The following is a 23,349-nucleotide window of genomic DNA, read 5'->3' as shown; positions in this document are numbered from 1 at the left end:
TAAGTAATACTAACTCCTAGTTGTTTTTTAAACTGATTAAAATGACCCTTCAAAGTCTAGTCTATCTATGCTTTTTTTTGGGGGGAATAAAAGTTGTATTTTGCCAAAAGTCTGTTCTGCATCTATTGACATAATTATATGATTTGGGATGTTTTTTCTTTTTAATACAATTAATTATGTTGTTTTCCTAATGTTGAACCATCTTTATATATTTATAAAATACAACTTCATCACAGTGAATTCCCCTCCTCCAGGAATTCTTTTATATCTATTCAGTTTCATTTGCTGAAATTAGGTTAAAATCACAATTTCATGTTCTGGAGATTTAGGTATTGTATTATTTAAGTAATTATTCATTTCTTTTAAGTTCTTATTTTGCTAGCATACAATTATATATAATAGAGTCTGTGTATTTTACTTTTTAATTGTGCTATCACATTGTTCATTTCTGATTACTGATTTTGCTTTCTCTTATGGTCTAAGAGAAGGGAAAGATTTGTAGGTATGCTACAGGTTTATCAATTTTTACTTGGAGAACAACATCTTATTTTTGTTTGTTTTTTGGTTTTTTTTTGGTGAGGCAATTGGGGTTAAGTGACTTGCCCAGGGTCACACAGCTACTTAGTGTCAAGTGTCTAAGGCCAGATTTGAACTCAGGTCCTCCTGACTCCAGGGCTGGTGCTTTATCCACTGCACCACCTAGCTGCCCCCAACATCTTATTTGAAAAGAGCTGCTGAGGAAACTGGAAAGCAACTTAGCAGAAATTAGGTTTAGGGGACAGCTAGGTGGTGCAGTGTGTGTAATTTAAGATTCTAAATGTGGATTCTAATCTGTTCCCCCAGTTTTGGGGGAAACTGACTAAAATCACTGATACAATGAGTTTAGGTTTTTAAGGGTTTATTGGAAAATAGAAAGAAAAAGATTGAGAACAGAATTCCAACAGCCTGGCATTCCTATCTTTCCTCAAATTTCCTGTGAAGTCCTCTGCCGCCACCACCACCATCAAGTCAGGAACCCAAAAGAGAGAGAGCTCTCCGCGCAGGCTCCCTTTCCTCCTTCCTGTCTCCTCCCAGAAAATAGGAGGCTCCTCAAGTTGATTGGCTGGTAGCCTTGATAGACAGCACCCATGAGTAAACATCAATTCCTGATGCTAAGGAAAAGCCACAATGCCTCTGAGGCATTTTCCTCATGGCAGAGCTTTCCCACAGCAAGTCTCCAGTAGGTGGCATCATTCTAATCATTACAAGTGGATAAAGCACCAGCCCTGGAGTCAGGAGGCCGGAGTTCAAATCCGGCCTCAGACACTTGACACTTACTAGCTGTGTGGCCCTGGGCAAGTCACTTAACCCTCATTGCCCCACAAAAAGAAAAAGAAATTAGGTTTAGATCAACATCTTAAAGCAAATGCCATCATAAGCTCAAAATGGATATGTAATTTAAATTGAAAAACTTTTGCATAAACAAAATCAACTCAATTGTGCCAAGCAGGGAAACAGCTGACTGGGAAAAATCTTTGCATCAAAAATCTCTGATCAGCCATTCCTAATGGATCAAATGATCCCAATGCTCAAAAGACCATAAAGAAACAATATTCAAAATAAGAATTACAAACTCTTAACAATCATATGAAATATTACTCCAAATCACTAATAACAGAAATGTAAAGTCAGTACAAAGATGCACAACTCCTTCTTATTAAAGTCCATCTGCTGGATTATCCAAACCATCCGAGCACAGCTAGTTGTTTATTTCAGCCATTCCCTCCTCTTCGGGATCACTCTGAGATGATGCCACATCCTTTCCTATCTACTGTCTATAAACAAATTCCCTCTTCTCCCTCTCTAATCTTCCCTTACTGTGCCACTATACAAAAGACAAAAGGAACATATAAAGTCTCTTTATCCACCCTTTCTCTCAAGTGCTTCCTGGTTACTATCTGGTCTTCTTACCACCTGTTTTGTACCCTCTTCACATACAAAAGAGTGTTCCTCTGTATTATCTGACCATCAACACTGGTTTACTAATGAAAGGATGAGATTTTTCTAAATTATTTCACTTCTCCCACCTACTATTATCCTAAATGTTCCTGTTATGCTATTTAGTCTCAAGATTAATTCTTTAGTTCACTAACGCTCCAGTGTCTTCTCACTGTCACCAAGATATTGAACATTTCCTTTTTTTTCTACTGAAAATCAAAGAAATTCCTACCCACACGTTCATGACCTTGTTCAGTGTTAGCCGCATGAAAACAAACATTTCATTTCTTAATCTTTCATTATCATCTGAAAGTATTTAACTTTCTCCTGCTGGGTCAATTTGTACTTTGAAAAATCTGCTCAGCTGTGGGTTCTTTTGAAGGAATGATTCAAATTCGTCCCTCTATTGAATATTCAATTAATTTCTTAGATATTTAAGTGTTGCCATGCAGGGTATGTTTTATTTTGAGGTTTTTTTTGGGGGGAGGAGGAACAATTTCCCTTGATCTACTGGAGTAAGATGTATTATTTTACCCTCTTTGATTTCTTGAACCACAAGGCAATGTTGTGTTATTCTGATTAATTTTCCTCGGAACTGATTTTTTCCCCCTTTTCTACATATAAAATTTGTTCTTTGATATTTTAGTTCTGAAATCTGACCACAAGACTTCTTGGTGAATTAAATCTGGGATTTCTGTTAGTGTTCTATGGATTCTCTTGATCTATACTTAATCTGCTCCTATTTCTGAGCAATTTTTCTATATGATTTCTAGAAACATGATATTCTTTTTCAGTACTTCATTTCTGGTCTTTTCCCTCCTCCAAAATCATCTCCCCAGGGTTCCACATTCTTCCACAAACACTCCCTTTTCTTCTTCATAAGCCTTGGGGCCAGTATAATTACCTAAACTCACCCTGGAAATTGGTGTTTCCCAAGGGCACTATAAAAATCAAATTCCTGTAAATGCTGCAGCTATGAGTTATGGGGAGGATCCTTTCCCAGAATGGGAATACCTAGCACAAGGCCCAAACCTGATTTAGGAAGTGGCCCCACCCGAGGGGGAGAATTCACAGAAGTTGACTGCAAAAGTTGCCTAAAACTAATACAGACTCAGGAGTATACAGGGTCGGTAGACATTGTGGGAATTAGGGAAAACAGGGGCTTCTGGTTCCAAAAACTATGGGCTGTGGAGTAAGAATTTATTATTTTTATCCCTATTATTTGGTATGGTGAGAGGGAAGCTGCCCCTAGGATATCTTCCCAAAATATTTCCTCCTAAAGAAGTATACTTCTTTAATAAGAAATATTTCTTTTAATTATGAACCTATCAATCATCAACAAACACTAACATTTCAAGTTAGAAAGGAGAGGATTTTATATATGTGTGTGTGTGTGTGTGTGTATACATGTATATGTACATATATAAAATATCAGTTTTCTTTTAAAAAAGAAATATATGGGGGTCAGCTAGGTGGCGCAGTGGATAAAGCACTGGCCTTGGATTCAGGAGTACCAGAATTCAAATTTGGCCTCAGACACTTTGACACTTACTAGCTGTGTGACCCTGGGCAAGTCACTTAACCCCCATTGCCCCACAAAAAAAACAAAACAAAAAAAAAAACCCAACCCAAACCAAACCAAAAAAAGAAATATATGTAAAGTTTAACAAATTAAGTCTATTTATGTCTTGTCTGCACTTCTTTTTTCCTCCATGCATTAAAAATGTTTATTGAAGCTCTCTTTTTTCCCCACGTCTCTAACTACCACTATTAAAGTATCTCCTACTGTCGCCAACTAGACATCTTACTCTGTAACAAAATGTATAGTCAAGCAAAACAAGACCAGCTGACTGCACCTGATATAAACCTGATTGCACATCTTGTTTCGTCCCTCTTCTTTTCTTCCAAGAGGTGGAAAGTAACTTTAATCACAGATCTTTGAAATCATGATTGGCTGTTTGGTCAGAGTCCTGAGGTCTTTCAAAGCTTTTCCCTCTCCTATTAACGTTAACCACTGTGATTTTTTTTCACTTTGTTATCAGCTCATAAATTTTTCCATATTTCTCTGAATCTATTATATTCACCATTACTTACAGTGCCACATAATCTTATTATATCAATAAACTATAATTTGTCTAGCCATTCCTTAGTTAAAAGCCACCTAATTTTGTTTCCAGCTCTTTGCTACAACAAAAAAAGTGCTGCTCTGAATATTGTTGTGGATTTTAGTGGTAGAGATCTTGTATACCCCTTATCCACGTTATCCTGTAAAACCAGTTCTTTGTTACATCAAAAAGTGACTCTGTGAATATTATTGTAGGTATGGCTCTCCCCTCTCTGTCCTTGGATTTTTCCCCCTTTCCCTGACCCCATTTGGGAATGTGCTAAATGGTGGTGACCCGAGGTCAAAGGGCATGCACAAGTTTGGCAACTTTGGGGGTAAAGTTCCAAACTGGTTAGAACAATTAATTCACAGTTCTATTAACTGTGTATTCATTTTGTATGCCTGCCTCCACACAACCCCTCCAACAATTACAATTTTCATCTTTTATGATCTTTGCAATCTGATAGGTGTGAGAACTTCAATTATTTTAATTTCAATTTCTTTTTATTATTAATAATATGGAGGGCAGCTAAGTGGCACAGTGGATAAAGCACTGGCTCTAGATTCAGGAGTACCTGAGTTCAAATCCAGCCTCAGACACTTGACACTTACTAGCTGTGTGAACCCTGGGCAAGTCACTTGACCCATTGCCCTGCAAAAAAGAAAAAAAAAAAGAAAAAAAGAAAAAAGAATAATATGGAGCCTTTTTCATATGTTCAGAGCCTTACATTTCACTCATTTAAGAACTGTCTGTTCGGGGCAGCTAGGTGGCTCAGATGGGATAGGAGGCACCGGCCCTGTAGTCAGGAGTACCTGAGTTCAAATCTGGCCTCAGACACTTAACACTTACTAGCTGGGGGCAGCTAGAGTGCGCAGTGGATAAGGCACCAGCCTTGGATTCAGAGAGTGACCTGAGTTCAAACCAGCATCAGACCCTTACTAGCTGTGTGACCCTGGGCAAGTCACTTAACCCCCATTTCCCAGAAAAAGAACAAAAACAAAAACACTTACTAGCTGTGTGACCCTGGGCAAGTCACTTAACCTCAACTGCCTCACTAAAAAAAAAAAAAACAAACAAAAAACTGTCTGTTCATATTCTTTGAACCTTATTTATTGGCAAATAGCTTTTGTCTAATATTGAATCAATTCCATATATATTTACATGTATATATAGACTTTTATCAGCTAAATTTTCTACAAAGATTTTTTTCTTGGTTAATAGTTTTCCTTCTGATTCTAATTGGTTTTGTTTTGTTTGAGCAGAAGATTTTCAACTTTATGTAATAAAATAAGCAGCAATGTTACCAACCAAGAATTGTTCAAGGTGTTAAAGGACTTCAGAAAGTGATGGAAGAATATGGGCAGTCCATGTGCTATCCTGGTATCTAGACAACATCAAGAGACTTTGAGCTTCCTCTGAGTCCATTTTAAGTGTGACCCATCACCCCCAGGTAAAGGTAATATATCATATCCTTTCACCCAGAGACACCACCATTTGGCACATACTCAAAGGAGGTCAAGGACAGAGAGGGGGAGAGCCATACCTACAATAATATTCACAGAGGCACTTTTTGATGTAACAAGAACTGGTTTTACAGGATAACATGGATAAGGGGTATACGAGATCTCTACTACTGAATGGACTAAGTGTCCTCAAAACAGTATTAAATTTTAGCTTTCCTCATAGCCTTGAGTTCAAAGATTATATTCTCCTTCTGTACTACAAAAGCATTCAGAAAAAAGGGCCTTGAACTTTGTGTCCTCTTTATATTTCATATCGGATAACAAAATTCATTATTCTTTGCTCCCAAGCCCAGCCCTCCTTCAGAACTTGCCTTTTTCTATAGAGGGCAGTCTCCCAGTTATCCTTGACTCCCTGATTTCTCTCCTACACACTCTGCATCCCCTGATGAACCACAATTCACTGATCCTAATTCTACAACAATGCTCTGACCCAACTCCATCTCTCTGATCATACAGCCATCCACTCCGCTTCTGGAATTCATTACCTCTTGTTTGCACTACTAAGTGCCCCTACCTTCCAATTCATCATCTACACAGCTAGCAATGTGATATTCCTAAAGCATGGATTTGAACACAACACTCCCCTGCTCAGTAAATGTTGGTTATCTCTAGAGTCAAATAAAGACTCTTCTGGCAGATTTAAAGCCAATCATAATCTGACTAACATTCTTTTTTTTTTTTTTGTAGGGCAATGAGGGTTAAGTGACTTGCCCAGGGTCACACAGCTAGTTAAGTGTCAAATGTCTGAGGCTGGATTTGAACTCAGGTCCTCCTGAATCCAAGGCCAGTGCTTTATCCACTGCGCCACCTAGCTGCCCCTCTGACTAACATTCTAAGCCAAAAAACAGGGGAGAAGCAGAGTGCAAAAAGGAAGAAAGAAGACAGAGAAAGAATCTAAGAGTTTAGCAGCCATGGTACCAAACATTACATACTGTCAGAATCAGAAAAATGGAGTTCCAGAATATAGAACTCCAAAATTGGTGGGGTATCATCAAACTCCATCTCAAAAGCTCTCGAAAGCACAGAATATCTTGTATCTGGATAGGATACAGGCACCTGAACCAAGATTGTTTCAGAAGGCACAGGACATGTTATTGTATGTGGCAAATAACCACTTGAATTGCAATATGCCAGACATTCCAGTGACACACCTGATACACCTCAGCTACTGGGAAACTTAAGTACTAGTCTCTCTAATAGTACACTGATAAAGAAAGCCATAATAAGTATTATAGAATGCTGTAATCTGTACAACAGTGTACATTTAAGGAGCAAAACAGAGCCACAATTGTATCTTAGAAGTCACCCTATATAATATGGCTTTGCCAGCATCATCCATAAAAGCAGCATGACAGAGTGATAGCTGTACAAAAGTCACTGTATAACAGAGACAGCAAGCTTCTTCTAGTGAGATAAAGGGCAGCAGAATAAGAAAGCTGCATTAAGCTTAAAAGAGAAGACAGGAATTTGCATATGACACAAAAAGGGCAAATAGAATAAAACGCTGATGAATCAGTACAGCACTGGTTCAACTCTCTTTAATGACAGGAAGGCTCAGCAAGGTCAGCTGTTCAAATTATCTGCAGTTGTCTACTCTTCTAAAATTGTTTAACAGTGCTGTACTTGGTAGCTTCCTAAATTAGAGTACCTAGACCATGTTTTCATGGTTTGCAATTTTAAAACTCTGAGGAGGCCCAATTTTAACTGAAAAACCATGTAATTTGCATGAGCAAATGCAGTTGATAATAACAAAAGGTAACATTTATACAGCACTCTGAGGTTTACAAAGCATTATACATCCATTACCTAACTGAATACATACAACAAACCTATAAGACAGGTAACACAAGCATTATCATGCCCACTTTATGGGTGAGGAAACCGAGACTCAGACATAAATCATCTGTGGCAAGGCCAGAATTTCAACCCAGGTTTTCTGATTTTAAATATTTCCACTACACTAAGATAGCTCTCCTCCACAGTAAGTGATGCATGTCTCCTGAAGAATGGCTTTTTCAACTGAAATCGAGATGATGCATTAAAGGGGAGATATACATAGAAAAAAAACCCAACTACAATATAAGATATGTGATAAAAATTCTGTGACATTTCTGAGCAGTCTATCCCCTGAACAGTTTTAGAATGTTAATGAAATGGGTGTCTCTTAGCAATTCTTGCCAATTTCTAACCTGGCAGGTACTAGGGAATTATGTGCCCCAGAGAAGTCTAATACAAAATACTGACTTTTTTTTGCATATGATAATGCTTGAAGGAACATTCCTCCTTCAGAATCTAAAAGAAAATAAGAGTAACTGAAGGAAGAGAACAGATACATGTGGTTGATTATGTTAGTGATAAAGAAATGACTAATAATGTTTTGAAAGCTGCTATAAAGTTTAAAAGGCCATGAAAGCAAGTCAAGATGCCTTTCTGGGTGGTCAAAAAAAAACAACAACAAAAAAAACCCACACCAACAGGTAGAAAACTTACTTTGGCTTTTGATTCATAAATACTGTTTAGAAGGCAGTCATCGGGGGCAACTAGGTAGGGCAGTGGATAGAGCACAGGACCTTGAAGTCAGGAGTACCTGAGTTCAAATCCAGCCTCAGACACTGTGACACTTACTAGCTGTGTGACCCTGGGCAAGCCACTAAACCCCAATTGCCTCATCAAAAAAAAAAAGAAAGAAAGAAAGAAAGAAAGAAAGAAAGGCAGTCATGTGGGGCAGCTAGATGGCGCAGTGGATAGAGCACCAGCCCTGGATTCAGGAGGACCTGAGTTCAAATCTGACCCAAGATACTTAACACTAGCTGTGTGACCCTGGACAAGTCACTTAATCCCAATTGCCTCAACACTCCCCCCAAAAACAAAAAACTCCAGAAAGGCAGTCATGTTATACCACCCAGAAAGTGATGTATCTGCACATCCTTTACCTCTTTATGATGAAGAAATCAATGTAAGTGATTGCCAAACAAGCAGATAACAGAAAATTTTTCAAGAAAGCAAGTACTAGAGTTTTCTTTTCAAGAAGACAAGAACTACAGTTAGTCCCCATTCAGCTCTATATCCCAACATCATATACCTAGAGCACTTAGAGCAAATATGGATCAAATAAGAGATTATCTGTGAAGGACTCTGAAAACTTTAAAGTGCTATATATAAACTCTTAGGATGATGACAACCATCAATTATACATATGTGATCAATTATACATATGTGTACACACACACACTGTTCAAGACAGGGGTCACAGGAATTCTAAAATATCAAGCTTCATGGTGAACTGATGAGCTCAAACACAATTAAACTGTTAACAGGATCACAGAGGAATATGCTCCCCATACCTCAGACTAGGCACATACCAAAACAACGACAAAGGCAGAACTTCCTAGACTTTTATCTGAATGGTATTTTTGGAAGAGAGGAGTGATGCCTGAAAGTATCATAGCTCAGGGAAGAGGGAACAATGTACCCAGTGATGAAATTCTGCATTTTCAGGAAAAAGGAAAAATGTAGCAATTTTGTATGATATCAATCCATTCCCCATAGTTCCTAGTTAAGAATTTGGAGATGGGGCAGCTAGGTGGCGCAGTGGATAGAGCACCAGCCCTGGAGTCAGGAGTACCTGAGTTCAAATTCTGCCTCAGACACTTAACACTTACTAGCTGTGTGACCCTGGGCAAGTCACTTAACCCCAACTGCCTCACTAAAAAAAAAAAAAGAATTTGGGGATACGTAGAAAAACCTAGGTTCTTCAGGGTCTATAGGCAGGGCTAAGACTAATAGTGTCAGGTCATAAATGTATATTAAGGCAAATGGGATAAGATTTTCTTATTAAGAAGAAAATTATTTTATATCCTAGTTTTTAATAAAATGTTTCCTTTCTAGCTGATTGACCTTGAATTTTATCACCCCAGAAACATATCTGATTTCAACTTGCAAAACTAATAGCACAAATGATAATTTAAATTGTCAAAGAAAAAAACATTTTTAAGAAACTCAAAGCAATGTTTTAAAAACTGATTTTCTTACCGTTCCTTCATCAGCAAATCTCCTGAGATAGTCTTTAAGTTCAGTCTTTAAATCATTATATTCTAGATGAGAAAAACAAAAATATACACACACACTCAGGTTAACTTCAGTGAAGATGCATTTGCTATAAGATACAACCTCTCTGTCACTGTGTTTGAATAGACTTGCGTAATATTTTTTAAACCCGAATTATTTCTCTTAGATGAAACCTAGAAGTTCATTCTAAATATTATCTTAAATTCTTCTGAACTCCCTTCAACTTTATTTCCTGAACCCCAGGTCCTAAAAAAGCAGAGATCTAACTCCAAATGCGATTAGCTGAGAAATTAGTTGAAGGCTTTTTAATTTCTCTATAAATCTAATCTTTGGGAAAACCCAGATAAAATCATATGTTCAGTCTCTAAATCCATATTACTATACCCATGATAAAATTATGTCCATTGAAAACTTTGGACTCTACTATACTTTGTTCTGCTGGTAGGGAAAAGAATGCATCATAAAGAGATAATATGGTGGGGGGAAGCTAGGTGGTGCAGTGGTTAAAGCACCGGCTCTGGATTTAGGAGGACCTGAGTTCAAATCTGGCCTCAGATACTTGACAGTTACTTAACCCTCATGGCCCCGCAAAGAAAAAAAAAAATAATGTCAAAAAGGGGAGGGGGACAGGGAGAGAGAAAGCTAGGTGGTGCACAGAGCACCAGCCTGGGAGTCAGGACCTGAGTAGAAATCAGACCTGAGACACTGTGTGACCCTGGGTAAGTCACTTAACCGTGACTGCCTTGCCAGGGGCAGAGGGGGGGGAAATGGGAGGGAGGGAGAGAGAGAGAGAATGAGAATCATATGTAGCTTATGAGATCAAAGAACCTTTTGGGAAATTAAACTCCAACAATTTATATTAATTGACATAATACACAAACACATAATACTTCACTTAATAGCATTCATAACATATTTAGGTAAGTATATGACAAATGGGGGGAAAAGAAAATTTTAGAGGAAGAAAACTTTAGGTTCACAGGATGTTATAAAGATTCTTAAAAGACTATCCTCCATTTTAGAAATAGGGAAATTAAGGCCCAGAGATTAAACAATTAGTCCAAAGTTATAAAACTTTTAAGTAGCAGAACTGGGACTTAAACCCAGGCTTTCCAGTTGCTTTTTTCGCACTACAACTGGAATGAAAGGGCTTGGTCCAAGTTAACTGCTGGTAGGGGAGTGGGACAGCAAGAGGGAGCAGGCTCTCATTAAGAAAGAATCTGGGGCAGCTAGGTGGCACAGTGGATAGAGCACTGGCCCTGGATTCAGGAGTACCTGAGTTCAAATCCAGCCTCAGACGCTTGACACTAGCTGTGTGACCTTGGGCAAGTCACTTAACCCTCATTGCCCAAACAAAAAAACCAAAAGAAAGAATCTGAAGGCTGGAGGTTTGCTTAAAGACAAAAACAACAGATGTAGAAAAAGTAGAATTCTGGTGGAATTTGTTGAAGTTACTCTGGATAAGAGAGAGCTGGGGAGGGATAAAGGCACAGGAATAGCAAAAATTCCATTTCTAATTAAAAATTATAATTCTACCTAACTAGTAGAAATTCGTAACAAAAGTGGGATTGTTTTTCACCAGGAGCAAACTGAAGAACACATATCAGGACAGTGACATGATTTGAGTAGCATTGGACAAAAATCGTTTTAGATGAAAAAAAAATGGATGAAACTGGTTTTTATATTACATTTTCTGTTACTTCTATATCCACACTTATTCAAAATAGCACATTTTGTTATTTTTCAAGTATGCAGCCAAAAACCAGTGCAAAATTAAAAAAATTAAGCAACCACAGTGATAGATAGTGCCATAATAACACACCTTCAATAAAACTTGCCCTTTTCTATCACTCTTTGCAGACAATATGTTAGACTTAGAGAATTCTAGAAGAAGCAACTAGCTGAAATAATTAAACTTCAGCAAATTTGGAGGATATAAAAAAATATATGCCAAAAAAAAAATGCCCCCCAATCATTAGCATGTCTGCATATTACCAACAAAGGCTAACAGGAAGAGATAGAAAGAGAAATTCCCATTTAAAATAACAGCAGACAATATAAATACTTGAGAGTCTATCTGCCAAGACAAAACCCGGAACTATATGAACATAATTACAAAACACTTTCTCACAATAAAGTCTAAACAACTGGAAGTAATTAATTGCTCATAGTAGCTGGAAACCAATATAATAAAAATGACAATCCAACCTAAACTAATTTACTTATCCAGTGCCATACCAACTGCCAAATAATTCTTTTATAGTTAGAAAAAAAAAATAACAAAAAATCCATCTGGAAGAAACAAAAGGTCAAGTAATATCAAGGGAATCAATTAAGAAATGTGAAGGAAGGTGGCCTAGCAGTACCAGACATCAAACTGTTTTTGGTTTTTTTGTGGGGCAAGGAGGGTTAAGTGACTTGCCCAGGGTCACACAGCTAGTAAGTGTCAAGTGTCTGAGGCTGGATTTTGTGAGAGTTGGAATGACACCCCTGCTGGGAGGAACACTGTGAGCTCTGGCCTGAGGAGGAGACATGTGACTTAGTGTCCGGAAGCTGGCCTGCTGGCACCCAGGCACTTGTCTCTGTAGAGCCCGCCTGTTAGACTTGTCAATCAGAGCTACCAGCCAGTTAGCTTGGAGCTATGTGTGTGGATGAACCCTTTTTCCTGTTGGAGAGGAGGCTTCTGGGACAAAGAAGGGGCAAGGCTCTCTCTCTTTTTGCAGGGACCTCTTGGGGAATGGAGCTGAGACACTGGTTCCCTTAGATAGATAAAGGCATCTTGGCCTCTTTCTCTCTCCTCACCAAATTCTTATGCTCCTTAATAAATGCTTAAAAGTCCAAACTCTTGCTAAAGCCTTCTGATTCACTGGCAACCACTCATTAGATTTGTAGCCACCTGCACAGATAGCAACTATTCATTTGAACTCAGGTCCTCCTGAATCCAGGGCCTGGTGCTTTATCCACTCACGCTAGCTGTCCTGCTCACCTCCCTCCCTCCCCCCCCCATCCCAACTGTTTTACAACACAGTAATCAGTAATCATCAAAACAATCTGTACTGGCTAAGAAATAGAGTGGTAGATCAGTGGAATAGACTAGGTATACAATATATAGTGGTAAACGACCATAGTAAGTCTAGTTGTTTGATAAACCCAAAGATCCAGGCTTTTAGGACAGGAAATCACTATCTGACAAAAACTGCTGGGAAAACTGAAAACACTGGCAAAAAACTAGGTATAGACAGACACTTTATACCAAGATATAAGTCAAAATGGGTACACGAGGGGGTGGCTAGTGGCGCAGTGGATAGAGCACCGGCCCTGGAATCAGGAGTACCTGAGTTCAAATCTGGCCTCAGATACTTAACACTTACTAGCTGTGTGACCTGGGCAAGTCCTTTAACCCCAACTGCATCACTAAAAAAAAAAAAAAAGTACATGATTTAGACATAAAGGGTGATATAAGCAAATTAGGGAAGTGTGGAAAATTTTACACCCACCAGATCTATGGATAAGGGAAGAGTTTATGACCAAACGAGAGCATTATGAGATGCAAAATGGATAATTTTAGTTATATCAAATTAATAAGTGTTTGCAATAAAAACCCCCAATACAACCAAGAAAAGCAAAAAAACTAGGAAAAATATTTACGGCAGCTCTTTTTATGATCAACTGTGAATGACTTGGCTATTATCAGCAATATAGTGATCTAAGACAATTTCAAAGGACTTAGGATGAAAAATGCTATCTATCTCCAGAGAAAGAACTGATTGAATATGAATGCAGATTGAAGCATACTTTTTATTCGTTTTTTCTTTTTTTGGTCTGTGTTTTCTTTTGCAAAAGGGAAATGTTTTGCATGACTGCATGTGCATAATCTATATCAAATTGCTTGCCTTCTATAGGAGGGGGGAGGGAGGGAATTTGGAACTCAATTTAAAAATTAATGTTAAAAAAAAACTTTTTTACACGTAATTGAAAGGGGAAAAAAAGCTTGCCTTTGTCTTTCTTTCTTTTTTGTGGGGCAGTGGGGGTTAAGTGACTTGCCTAGGGTCACACAGCTAGTGTCAAGTGTCTGAGGCTGGACTTGAACTCAGATCCTCCTGAATCCAGGGCCGGTGCTTTATCCACTTCACCACCTAGCTGCCAAGCTTGCCTTTTCATGATATTATTAAAAACTAAAATGACATCTACTACATTGGCCTCTGTAAAGGTCAGTTTAATATAATGAAATATGCTTAATAAAAATCCCCAAATTCGACCATGTGAGATAATATTTACCACAGATAAGTCCACTTGTTGGACTCTATTCATGCTGTTAAGTGTATCCATTAAAGGGTCTCTCCTATCTGTTCCCTGGTCACTTTTGCCTTTGTTCTCATAAGCCAGGACTGTGTCATATTTATCTGTCAGGAATAAGACTTCTAGATCTGCATACATTTTCTTTAAAGATAAAATAAAATTATCATTAGAATTTGCTACCCTCAAAGCTCAATCTCATGAAAAAGGAATAAATTATCATTTGATGAATAGAACTTAAATCAATGAGAAGTTGGGAATAGCTGGTAAGATATTTAAAAGCCTACAGTGAAGGGAATGTTTTATTTCCTTACAATTATAGATCATTAGAAACCAAAAAAGCTATTTGAAGAACAACACAAAACATTTATTCAAGCCTTGTAACACAAGACCCACCAGAATCATTAGTATTTTTAGTATAAACAAGGGGTTTTACTAAATCAATGGTTCTTACTAAAATACCTCAGAATTAGTCTGTCATCTGTCAAGAGGCTGAAAGAATTTGAGCAAAGAACAGATTATATTAAAATCCTCTAAGAACCTGTGTTCTAAACCAAAATTCATAGGAGAACAAGAGTCAAAGGAAAATATTACATAGTCCTAAATTTCTGCTAATAACTATATTCTTGATATCAATATCAAAATATGCCTTCAGTTCTTTTCATTTTAAAAATCTATTCCCACCTAAGTAAACAGTAATCACCATACAGTCCACTACAGGTACATAACTTGTTGCGCCAGTTATAGGGCCAATAGGTGGCAGTATCTTGCTTCACATACTTCTTGGTCCTCAGATCTTGTAGTATACAGCCTGAATGGGATTCTGTATTCTGATGTTCCTTTGGAGAAACTGTCTAGATTAAAGTGAAGCATCAAATTTTTGTTGCTGTTTTAAACTACTAGTTTCATTTCTTAGAAATTTTGCAAAATTGTATTCTTTTGGGGTGCAAAGTAATATAAACAATAAAAGTATTACTACAACACCATTAAATTAGTAGAGATATAGCTGCATAATAAATTATCTATATTTTAATTACAGTAATTATAATGAAACATTTAATTTATATATCAAATTAGTCCATATAATGTTTTAGCTTTGCATATTAAAGTTTAAATTTCCTTAAGCTTTGACTTTTTCATAGTCCATAATACCCCCCACTTAGCATCGATATGATTCTTACTTGTATATCCGATTCAGAACCAGAGCTAGTAGATGGTTCATCAACTGTGCTCTGCTTTATTCTCCTCCTTGACATCTTTTCCCTTTTCTAGGACACTCTCTTCTGGGATACTTTCTTGATGATTTGCTCCATTTTCAGCCTTGATGACTTTCTGATCTTCTGTTCCATCCACATTCAGCACCCCATCATCTTCAGCAGTTATTATTTTGGTGAACTGTAGGTACTAGGAGATAATTATCCATACATTTGTCAGAAAAAAAATTCTTCTGTCTTGTGACAATAGTACTTGCAGAGCTTAGGAAGGGAGAAACCTCTATAAATCAGAGAGAGATGATGAAAAGAAAACCAACAACTAATTCCTACACTTAAGAGTTATAATAGCCTTACTTTCAACTTAATAGGCATGGGCTTTTGGGGTCAGCTAGGTAGCCCAGCAGATAAAACTGCCAACCTGGAGTCAGGAAGACTCATCTTCATGAGCTCAAATCTAGCCCCAAACACTTACTAGTTGTGTTACTATGGAAAGTCATTTAATAACCCTGTTTGCCTCAATTCATCATCTGTAAACGTGAGCTGGAGAAGGAAATGATAAAACTACTCCACTATCTTTTGCCAAGAAGACCCAAATCGGGGTCATGAAGAGTTGGACATAGACTAAAAAAAAAAAAAGACAACATAGAATTGAGCTGTGTCTCCCCCCCTCCCCATAAACCAATCAACGCTTACTAAGCATTTACTGGGTACAAGGTATTACATTAAGTTCTTTGGCGTTATACAAAAGGAAAAAAAGTCCCCGACTTCAAAAAAAATATCTTCTAATTTATTTAGGAAGGTAGATGATTGTCACATAAAATATAATAATTCAATAAATAATATAATCATATATTCAAAATAGCCTATATTTATATCTATATGATGCTTTAAATTGCAAAGCATTTTTCTGAAATCAAACCCTGTGAGGTAGTAGTACAAAATATTATATACACATTTGTAGATGAAGAAAAAATGAGGTTCTCAGAGTTTAATTGACTTGACTAATTATCACACAGCTACTAAGTATCTGGGGCAGATTTGAATCTATATCCCCCACCCCCCACTCCAAATCCTGTACCACACCACGGTAGAACACACACTCTCTTATCAAATGAGTGTTACAGGCAGTAAGCACCACTATGGTCTTGGGTGGTAGAGAAAGGGTTTCATGGAACAACTAGGATTTTGGCTGGGATTAACTCTCTTAAGAGAGGTAGAGTTAAGAGAGCAGGGCATTTCCTGTGTTGGGGGTGGGAGAGGATTGTAGTTAAAGATGTGAAGGATTGTGCACAGAACCTAAGAAGTTGAAAGGACCTCAGAGGACATCTGATCTCACTCAGATCTGACTGAGATCCCTTCCACAACATCCTTGTCAAAGGAGTCATCCAGCCTTCACTTGAAGATATCCAATGAAGAATCCACCATCTCACCCTCACTCCTACCCTAAGGCAACCCATTTCATCATGGGATTTGCCTTTGTACAGAAATCTGCCTCTCTTCAACCTGCACCAAGTTTCACCTTTGGGCTAAGCATTTCAAGGTTAAGCCTCTCACATAGAAGCCCTTTAAATAATAGAAAATAATTATCAGCTGGGACGTGCTTGGAGCCAGCTCTAAAGGCCTTGAAAGAGCTGGTTGTTAAAATTTTCAGTGTGAACACTGCTACAAATCAGGACTTGATTTAGTTTTTGTTCATTGTCTAGACTTTAAAAAGTGTTAATAATGCAGATTAAACTTAAAAGTATGTGTGCATGGGGCGGCTAGGTGGTGCAGTGGATAAAGCAGCGGCCCTGGATTCAGGAGTTCCCAAGTTCAAATCCGGCCTCAGACACTTGACACTTACTAGCTGTGTGACCTTGGGCAAGTCACTTAAGCCCCATTGCCCTGCCCCCCCCCCCAAAGTATGTGTGCATACATTTCCCCTCCCCTTGCCACCCACATTAGCCAGCACACCCCTTTAATCTCTATAAAAAGCTTCAGCTCAGAAGTGTGGGAGGAGGCTCAGGGAATGAAGTCATCACCAGACTGGGGACTAATAACGTTAAGTGGTATTTCCATAGCACTTAAATTAATTATTTCACAATACTGGACTATCAAGGGAGAGATATTGTAAAGGGAACAGTAGAGTCAAATGAGAACCTTAGGGATCGAAGGATCCTCAGAGGGCTTCTAATCTAACCACCACCAGAAACAAAGTTCCTCTTTAGAGCATTCAAACAAGTGGTTTTCCCCTTAGTTTTCTTTTGCTAAATGATCTAGAAACTATTCATTTTCACATGATACTTTCTTTTTTTTTGGGGGGGGGGGGTCTGCTACATAAGAAGGCTCAACTCCGTAACTCCTGGTATGAAAACTCTTATCAATAAAGATGAGAGGAAAAAAAAAGAATAAAGATGAGCAATTAATCTATAACTGGCAGTAACTCCACCCCTTCCCTTCCTTTCCCTATTACAAGGCAACACCATCCTCCCATTCCTTCAGGCTTCACAAACCTAGGAGTCATTCTGGATTCCTCACAATCGCTCACCCCTCTATATCCAAGCAGGTTTTCAAGGCCTGTTAATTTCAACTTTGCACCATCTCTTCAATACAATCCCTTCTCCCCTATGATTTGGCCAGCACTCAACTACAGCCATTCATTGCCTCAGGTCGGCCTTAAGTCTGTCCCTACTCCACTCTCCATTCAGTCACTAAAACAATTCTTCTAAAGCACACGTCAAACCACATCACCTCCCCACTCCATAAACTCCAGTGGCTCCCTATTGCTGTTAGGCATTCAAAGACCTTCCTAACTGGCCACCTCCTATCTTTCCAGTCTTCTTATACCTTACTCCCCTCCACATACTCTTCCATGCAGTGCCTCCTGGCTCTTCCATGAATTCAAGATGCTCCATCTCTTGGCTCTGGGTATTTTCTCTGGCTGTCCCCTATGCCTAGAATGCTCTCTCTTCTCTGCTCCATCAACTGACCTCCCTGGCTTCCTATAAGCTCTAACTAAAATCCCATCTTTGACCGAAGGTATTCCCCAAGCCCTCTTAATCCTAGTGCCTCCCCTCTGTTATATTCTATTTATCCTACACATAGCTCAGTCTGCATGCTGCTTCTCCCACTGGACTGTGAGCTCTAGATTGTCTTTTGCTTCTTTTTGTGCCTGGCACATGGCAGGTGCTTAATAAATATTGCCTGGGGCACTGAGAAATTATATCATTTCTTTATGGTCACATAAATACTGTGTGTTAGAGGCAGGCCTTGAACTCAGATCTTCCTGAATTCAAGGCCATTCCTCTGCTATCTTGTAGAAAGGCATCAGTGACAAGGATGTTGGATTTGGAATGAAGAAGACCTGAATTCAAATCCAAATTCAGACACATTAGCTGTGTGACCCTGGGCAAGTCACTTTATCTCAGTCTACCTCAGTTTCCTCACCTACAAAATAAGAATAGCATTTATTTTGCAGGGTTGTTGTGACATTAAATGAGATAATATAGTAGAAGTGCTTTGCAAACCTAAAAGTCTATCAAAGATCCAGGAGAAAAAAAAAAAATCAAAAAAATTTATTAAGAGGCATAGGAATTGACAAAGAAAAAGAACTGTCCTTTTGAGTTGCTGAGCAATTTTTCCATTCAACTCATTACTTGCTGGATGTCAAGCATGCAAAAATGTCTCTCTTAGGAACAGACCTATATATTCACAGAGAAGTGTAAACTGACCAATGTAACTCCAACAGTTCAAGACTTGGAGCAGGCCAAGACCTTGGATACCTGACAACGTTGGCACCCAACAGCCACCCCACACAGGGCTCTCCAAAGTAAGGTAGGGAGGATTTTGAGGGTATGAAATATAAAGAATTGTTATTTGAGGTTTTTATGTCTCGGTGCGCACTGGCCTGGGGCTCCACAAACTGCAGGGTGCTCCACCCACTGGTTGCCATGGCGCTGGCACCTCACATCATCACCACTCACTGACGCCTACATAGGCCTGGCAAAATTATAATGATTGGAAGCCTAGTGAGGGCAGTCATGTGACTGTCAGAGCAGCCAGGCGATTGGTTGGGGGCTGTGTGGGGTTTCAGGAAATGGGGAGAAGTCACCATTCTAGCTGGAAGCTGGACAGCAACAAGAGCTCTGCTGTGTATTCTCAGCTGATTCCTGGGCGGTGGTATTTCTTCAGGTTGTATAATTTCCCTTTCCATTTTATTTCCTTTCCCTTAATCCTACTGATCCTGTTTGTGTTTTGTTTTGTTTTTTTTTAAGTTCGCTTTTGTTAAAATAAATCTTGTTCTGTTTTGAGGGAGGCTGCCGGTCTCCTTCCTTGCCCCAATATTGCGGCGAGTCGCTTAGCTAAACTCCACAATTAAAAATTGGTCCCCACAGAAGGTTCCTGACCTTGACCCATGGGCCCCATGAGTAGAAAAAAAATTTAGAGTTGGAAACCCTCTATTTCAGTCCTGGATCTACTAAAAGCCTAGCTATAGATGATTAGACATTATTTAATCCAATCCTCACATTTTACAGATGGGGAAACCAAGGCCTAGTGAAGCAGAGTAATTTGATGCCCAAGATCCTATAGGTGGAGTATGCAGGCTGGAGCTGATTCTAAGTTCAGTACTCCTCTCATTGGGCCATACACCAAATGGTTTCCAGGGGACTAAGTACTGTGGCTGGGGTAGAGAGCCTGGCTGGGAAAGCAGCAGAAGTGGCATTTGAAAGAGAAGACTGGGATATGATTAGAGAAGACCAAGCAGTATGGACTTTATTCCTTTGGCACTGCAGGTTTCTAAGCAAGAGAGTGTTACCCTAAAAATACGCATCTGGTCCTGTTGTATCACCTAAGACGTGAGATGGTAACAGTAAAACCAGGTAGGCAGTGACTGCAGTAATCCTGGTATGTCAATAAAAGCCAATGGTGGTGGTAGTAGCAAGTATTGGAAAGGAAGGAAAAGATGCTCACTGTGAAAAAAGGAAAGACAGAAAGACAGTACTGATGAGTAATACGAGAAAAGAAAGGTTTAAATGATCTCCGGCTTCCAACAAAGCCTTCTCCTGATGTCTTACAGGAAACTGATACACTAATGACATGTTCTTCATTGATATCCATTTTCAAAGGCACAAACCAAACTTTATAGTTTCTTTCTATTCTCCAACAACACCTAGCATTACAGTAGGGCCTGTCACATGATAGCTTGACTGCTGTTGTTTCAGGTAACACAAAGAGTCTAAAAATGTGACGAGAGATATGTACCTGCTAACTGCGCAGCATAAGCCCACAAAAAGGAACAGCGCTTCATGCAAGCTTGGCACACCATCTCTTGGAAATCCCCACTCTCTGGAGGAACTGCACCCAGATGCTGTCAATTTATAAAACAGAATGTTCCAATGACCTCCAATTTATTCAACAAATACATTAATTTTTAAGCTACTAAAGTAGTGTATTGGTAATATTCAATGTATACAATAACTTTTAATAATATCGATTACAAAATAGAAACATTAATTTAAAAAAAAGATCTCATGAGTTTAAAGAGTTAGCTTTAAAATAAAAAAGAAACACTACTCACCCTTCCATGGAACCCAATCTTCACAACCACACATTGGATCATCTCATCTGGAATCTAGCACAAAAAGGCAATGTTATGATAAAGATACCCAAGACACACACAAATAATTCTCATGCACAAAATTTTAAGTCATTCTGTGCTTACAGTGTCTCTATATACCTATCTGTAGTTAGGTTTCAACTGTGTATTTTAACTTAAATATTAAATGAAAAAAAAGTTGAGAGATATAGTATGGTTGGTGCTAAATAGTAGAATATCATGAAAATGAAGTAAACAACCAATGTTGAAATCAGAATCTTGATAATAAAAGTGCAAAGGCACACAATATAGCAGATAGTCAGGAAGTCAGACCATGAGAGTCGGGATGACCCAAATTCAGGTCTTTCCTCTGAAATGTACTAGTTGCATGACATTGGGAAAATAAACCACTAACCCCTTAATGCTTTAGGCAACTCTCTAGGAATATAAGCTGCAGATAAACTGCTGATCTGTAGCAGCAAGAAGATCTAACACTGGGAATCCCTTACACAAGTCCCCTCACCCCAAAAGGGGAGCGGTAAATACAATAATATTATTATAGAATACAGAGGCATCTAATCTTTAAATGTCTTTCCTCTATCACTTCTATCTAGTCTTTCCTATTTAAAGATAATATTCTATATGTATTTGTTTACATTCATATGTGTTTTTTATTTTAAAATTTCTTTAAAAATTGGCATTTTCCCTTTTATCTTCTGCCCTTAATGCTTTAATTTTTCCCTTTCTCTTTACTGCTTCACCTATGGCTTCTGTCGCACTTTCTTTAAACCCACATAAACACCAAGTTTTTAATCTACACACAGACACAGACACACAGACACAGACACACAGACACACGATTGATTCATAGCTGTTCTCAATTTAATCCTTCCACAATTTAATTTGGTAACTGTAGCCCAAAGATAATTAGAAAGGATAAAAAAGACTCTTTACTTAGAGTGAGACTGGAAAACTAAGGGAGTACCAGTAATAACAAGAAAGATAAGGGTTGTGGCACTTATTACACTTGAGCCTAGGGCCCCCTTGTGGTCTTAGAGAAAACCCAAACTGCAATGGAAACCCTGACCTTCACTGTAGGGGGGAGAAAAGCAGCAAAGCTCAAAGGAAAAAAAACAATGGATTTAGAAAACCTTTGTGACCTTGGTAAAGTGACTTCTGCTCTCTGGCTTAGTTTCCTATGTGGTCCCTTTCAACTCAAAGATAATCCTGAAGTAATGGAAAAATCTCTTAGAGCGGCTTTAAGGTAATCTTAGGATCCTCTGGTTCAATTCATCACTTCACATATGAAAAAATTGATTCCCAGAGAGCTGAAAGGAGTCGCCACAACTTGACACACTAGTTCTGGGCACAGCTGGGACAGAACCCAGGCTGCATAACTCCACTGTTTATAAATATACCTGGCTGCTTTAATAATTCTAGGTCCTTAATAAAAAAGTCTAGTCACAAGGAAACTCAATCCTTACCATGTATTCCCATGATGTAAGAAGCTTAGACCACAGGTAACATGGACTCTAGTCTTGACCCTCAATTTTCTTACCTCATCTTCAGGATCAGGATATGGTCTCTTGCAAATGCAATACAGTCCAAAAAAGTTGTCATTATATTATTGCCTGAATTTAACTTTCCTTTTCCTAAAAGTAGATGATACTAGTTTCAATATAAAATATAATCTTAACTTTAGTTGCAGAAAAAGGATATACACCATGAAAATGATCTTGGCATTACAAAAATTTCTGTCCAAAAGGAGGTCTGTCCTTTAAGACAGTAGTACCAAACCTATATAAACCACATAAGTATCTCATGAGCTGCATATTTATTGACATAGAAAACCACATATTCACATTATTTATCTTCTACTGTATTGTAATTTATTGTGTTAAATGTTTCCCAATTCCATTTTAATCTGGTTAGAACCACACTTGGAAGGTCTGTGGGCTCATGGGCTGAGTGTTAGAAACTTCTGCTTAAAGACATTTTCAAACCAGAAAAGTTCAGTCCTTCAAAGAGATACAACCTCTCACAGACTAACAGGACAGATTGAACAACCATTTGACCTAACCAAAAGATTCAAAGGCAGCTACCAAACCTAGAGCAAATCATGTCAATGTGGGAAACTGAATACCTGACACTGTAGACAAAAGGGAATCACCCTAAACTAAAAAAGGGAGACTGATATCCTGGTAGAATTTCAGATCTCATCTAATGCCCAGTCAGACTGATCGAGGGTTCCAGAAACACAAGATAATAGTCCTACCTCTTCAAATTAATTGCCCTTCCTCAAAGGTAATCAGAGTGTGACAATTGGAGTGATGCCACCTGCTGGAGAGTTATTGTAAGAAAGCTCAGCCATGAGGAGAAGGCATCTGAGGGCAAGCCATATGGCTTGGAAAGTCAGTTCCTTGGCGTCAGGAATACTGTCTATCAAAGCTACCAACCAATTAGCTTGGAGCTGTGTGTTCGAGTGGATGGGATATTCCCAGTTTCACAGGAGGCTTGTGGGATGAAGAAGGAATAAGGCTTGTTCTCTTTCTCAAGGACCTCAGGGGGGAATGGAGCAGGAGACACTGGCT

The 23,349-nt window shown here is 38.6% G+C and overlaps 1 protein-coding gene across 1 annotated transcript in view; it reads right to left on the bottom strand.

Moving 5' to 3' along the window:
- UBR7 (ubiquitin protein ligase E3 component n-recognin 7) overlaps positions 1 to 23,349 on the bottom strand; it is a 34,336-nt gene that overhangs the window by 4,856 nt on the left and 6,131 nt on the right. Inside the window, 10 exon segments of the mRNA XM_043980588.1 lie at positions 9,638 to 9,699; positions 13,933 to 14,113; positions 14,673 to 14,681; positions 14,683 to 14,823; positions 15,151 to 15,192; positions 15,194 to 15,359; positions 20,421 to 20,530; positions 20,741 to 20,794; positions 22,317 to 22,384; positions 22,387 to 22,410. Coding sequence (XP_043836523.1) covers positions 9,638 to 9,699; positions 13,933 to 14,113; positions 14,673 to 14,681; positions 14,683 to 14,823; positions 15,151 to 15,192; positions 15,194 to 15,359; positions 20,421 to 20,530; positions 20,741 to 20,794; positions 22,317 to 22,384; positions 22,387 to 22,410 — 857 coding nt within the window.

The sequence above is a fragment of the Dromiciops gliroides genome, chromosome 2, assembly GCF_019393635.1.
Source record: "Dromiciops gliroides isolate mDroGli1 chromosome 2, mDroGli1.pri, whole genome shotgun sequence".
NCBI lineage: Eukaryota > Metazoa > Chordata > Mammalia > Microbiotheria > Microbiotheriidae > Dromiciops > Dromiciops gliroides.
The sequence above is the reverse complement of the archived record's forward strand: the minus strand, read 5'-3'. Positions and strand labels throughout refer to the sequence as shown.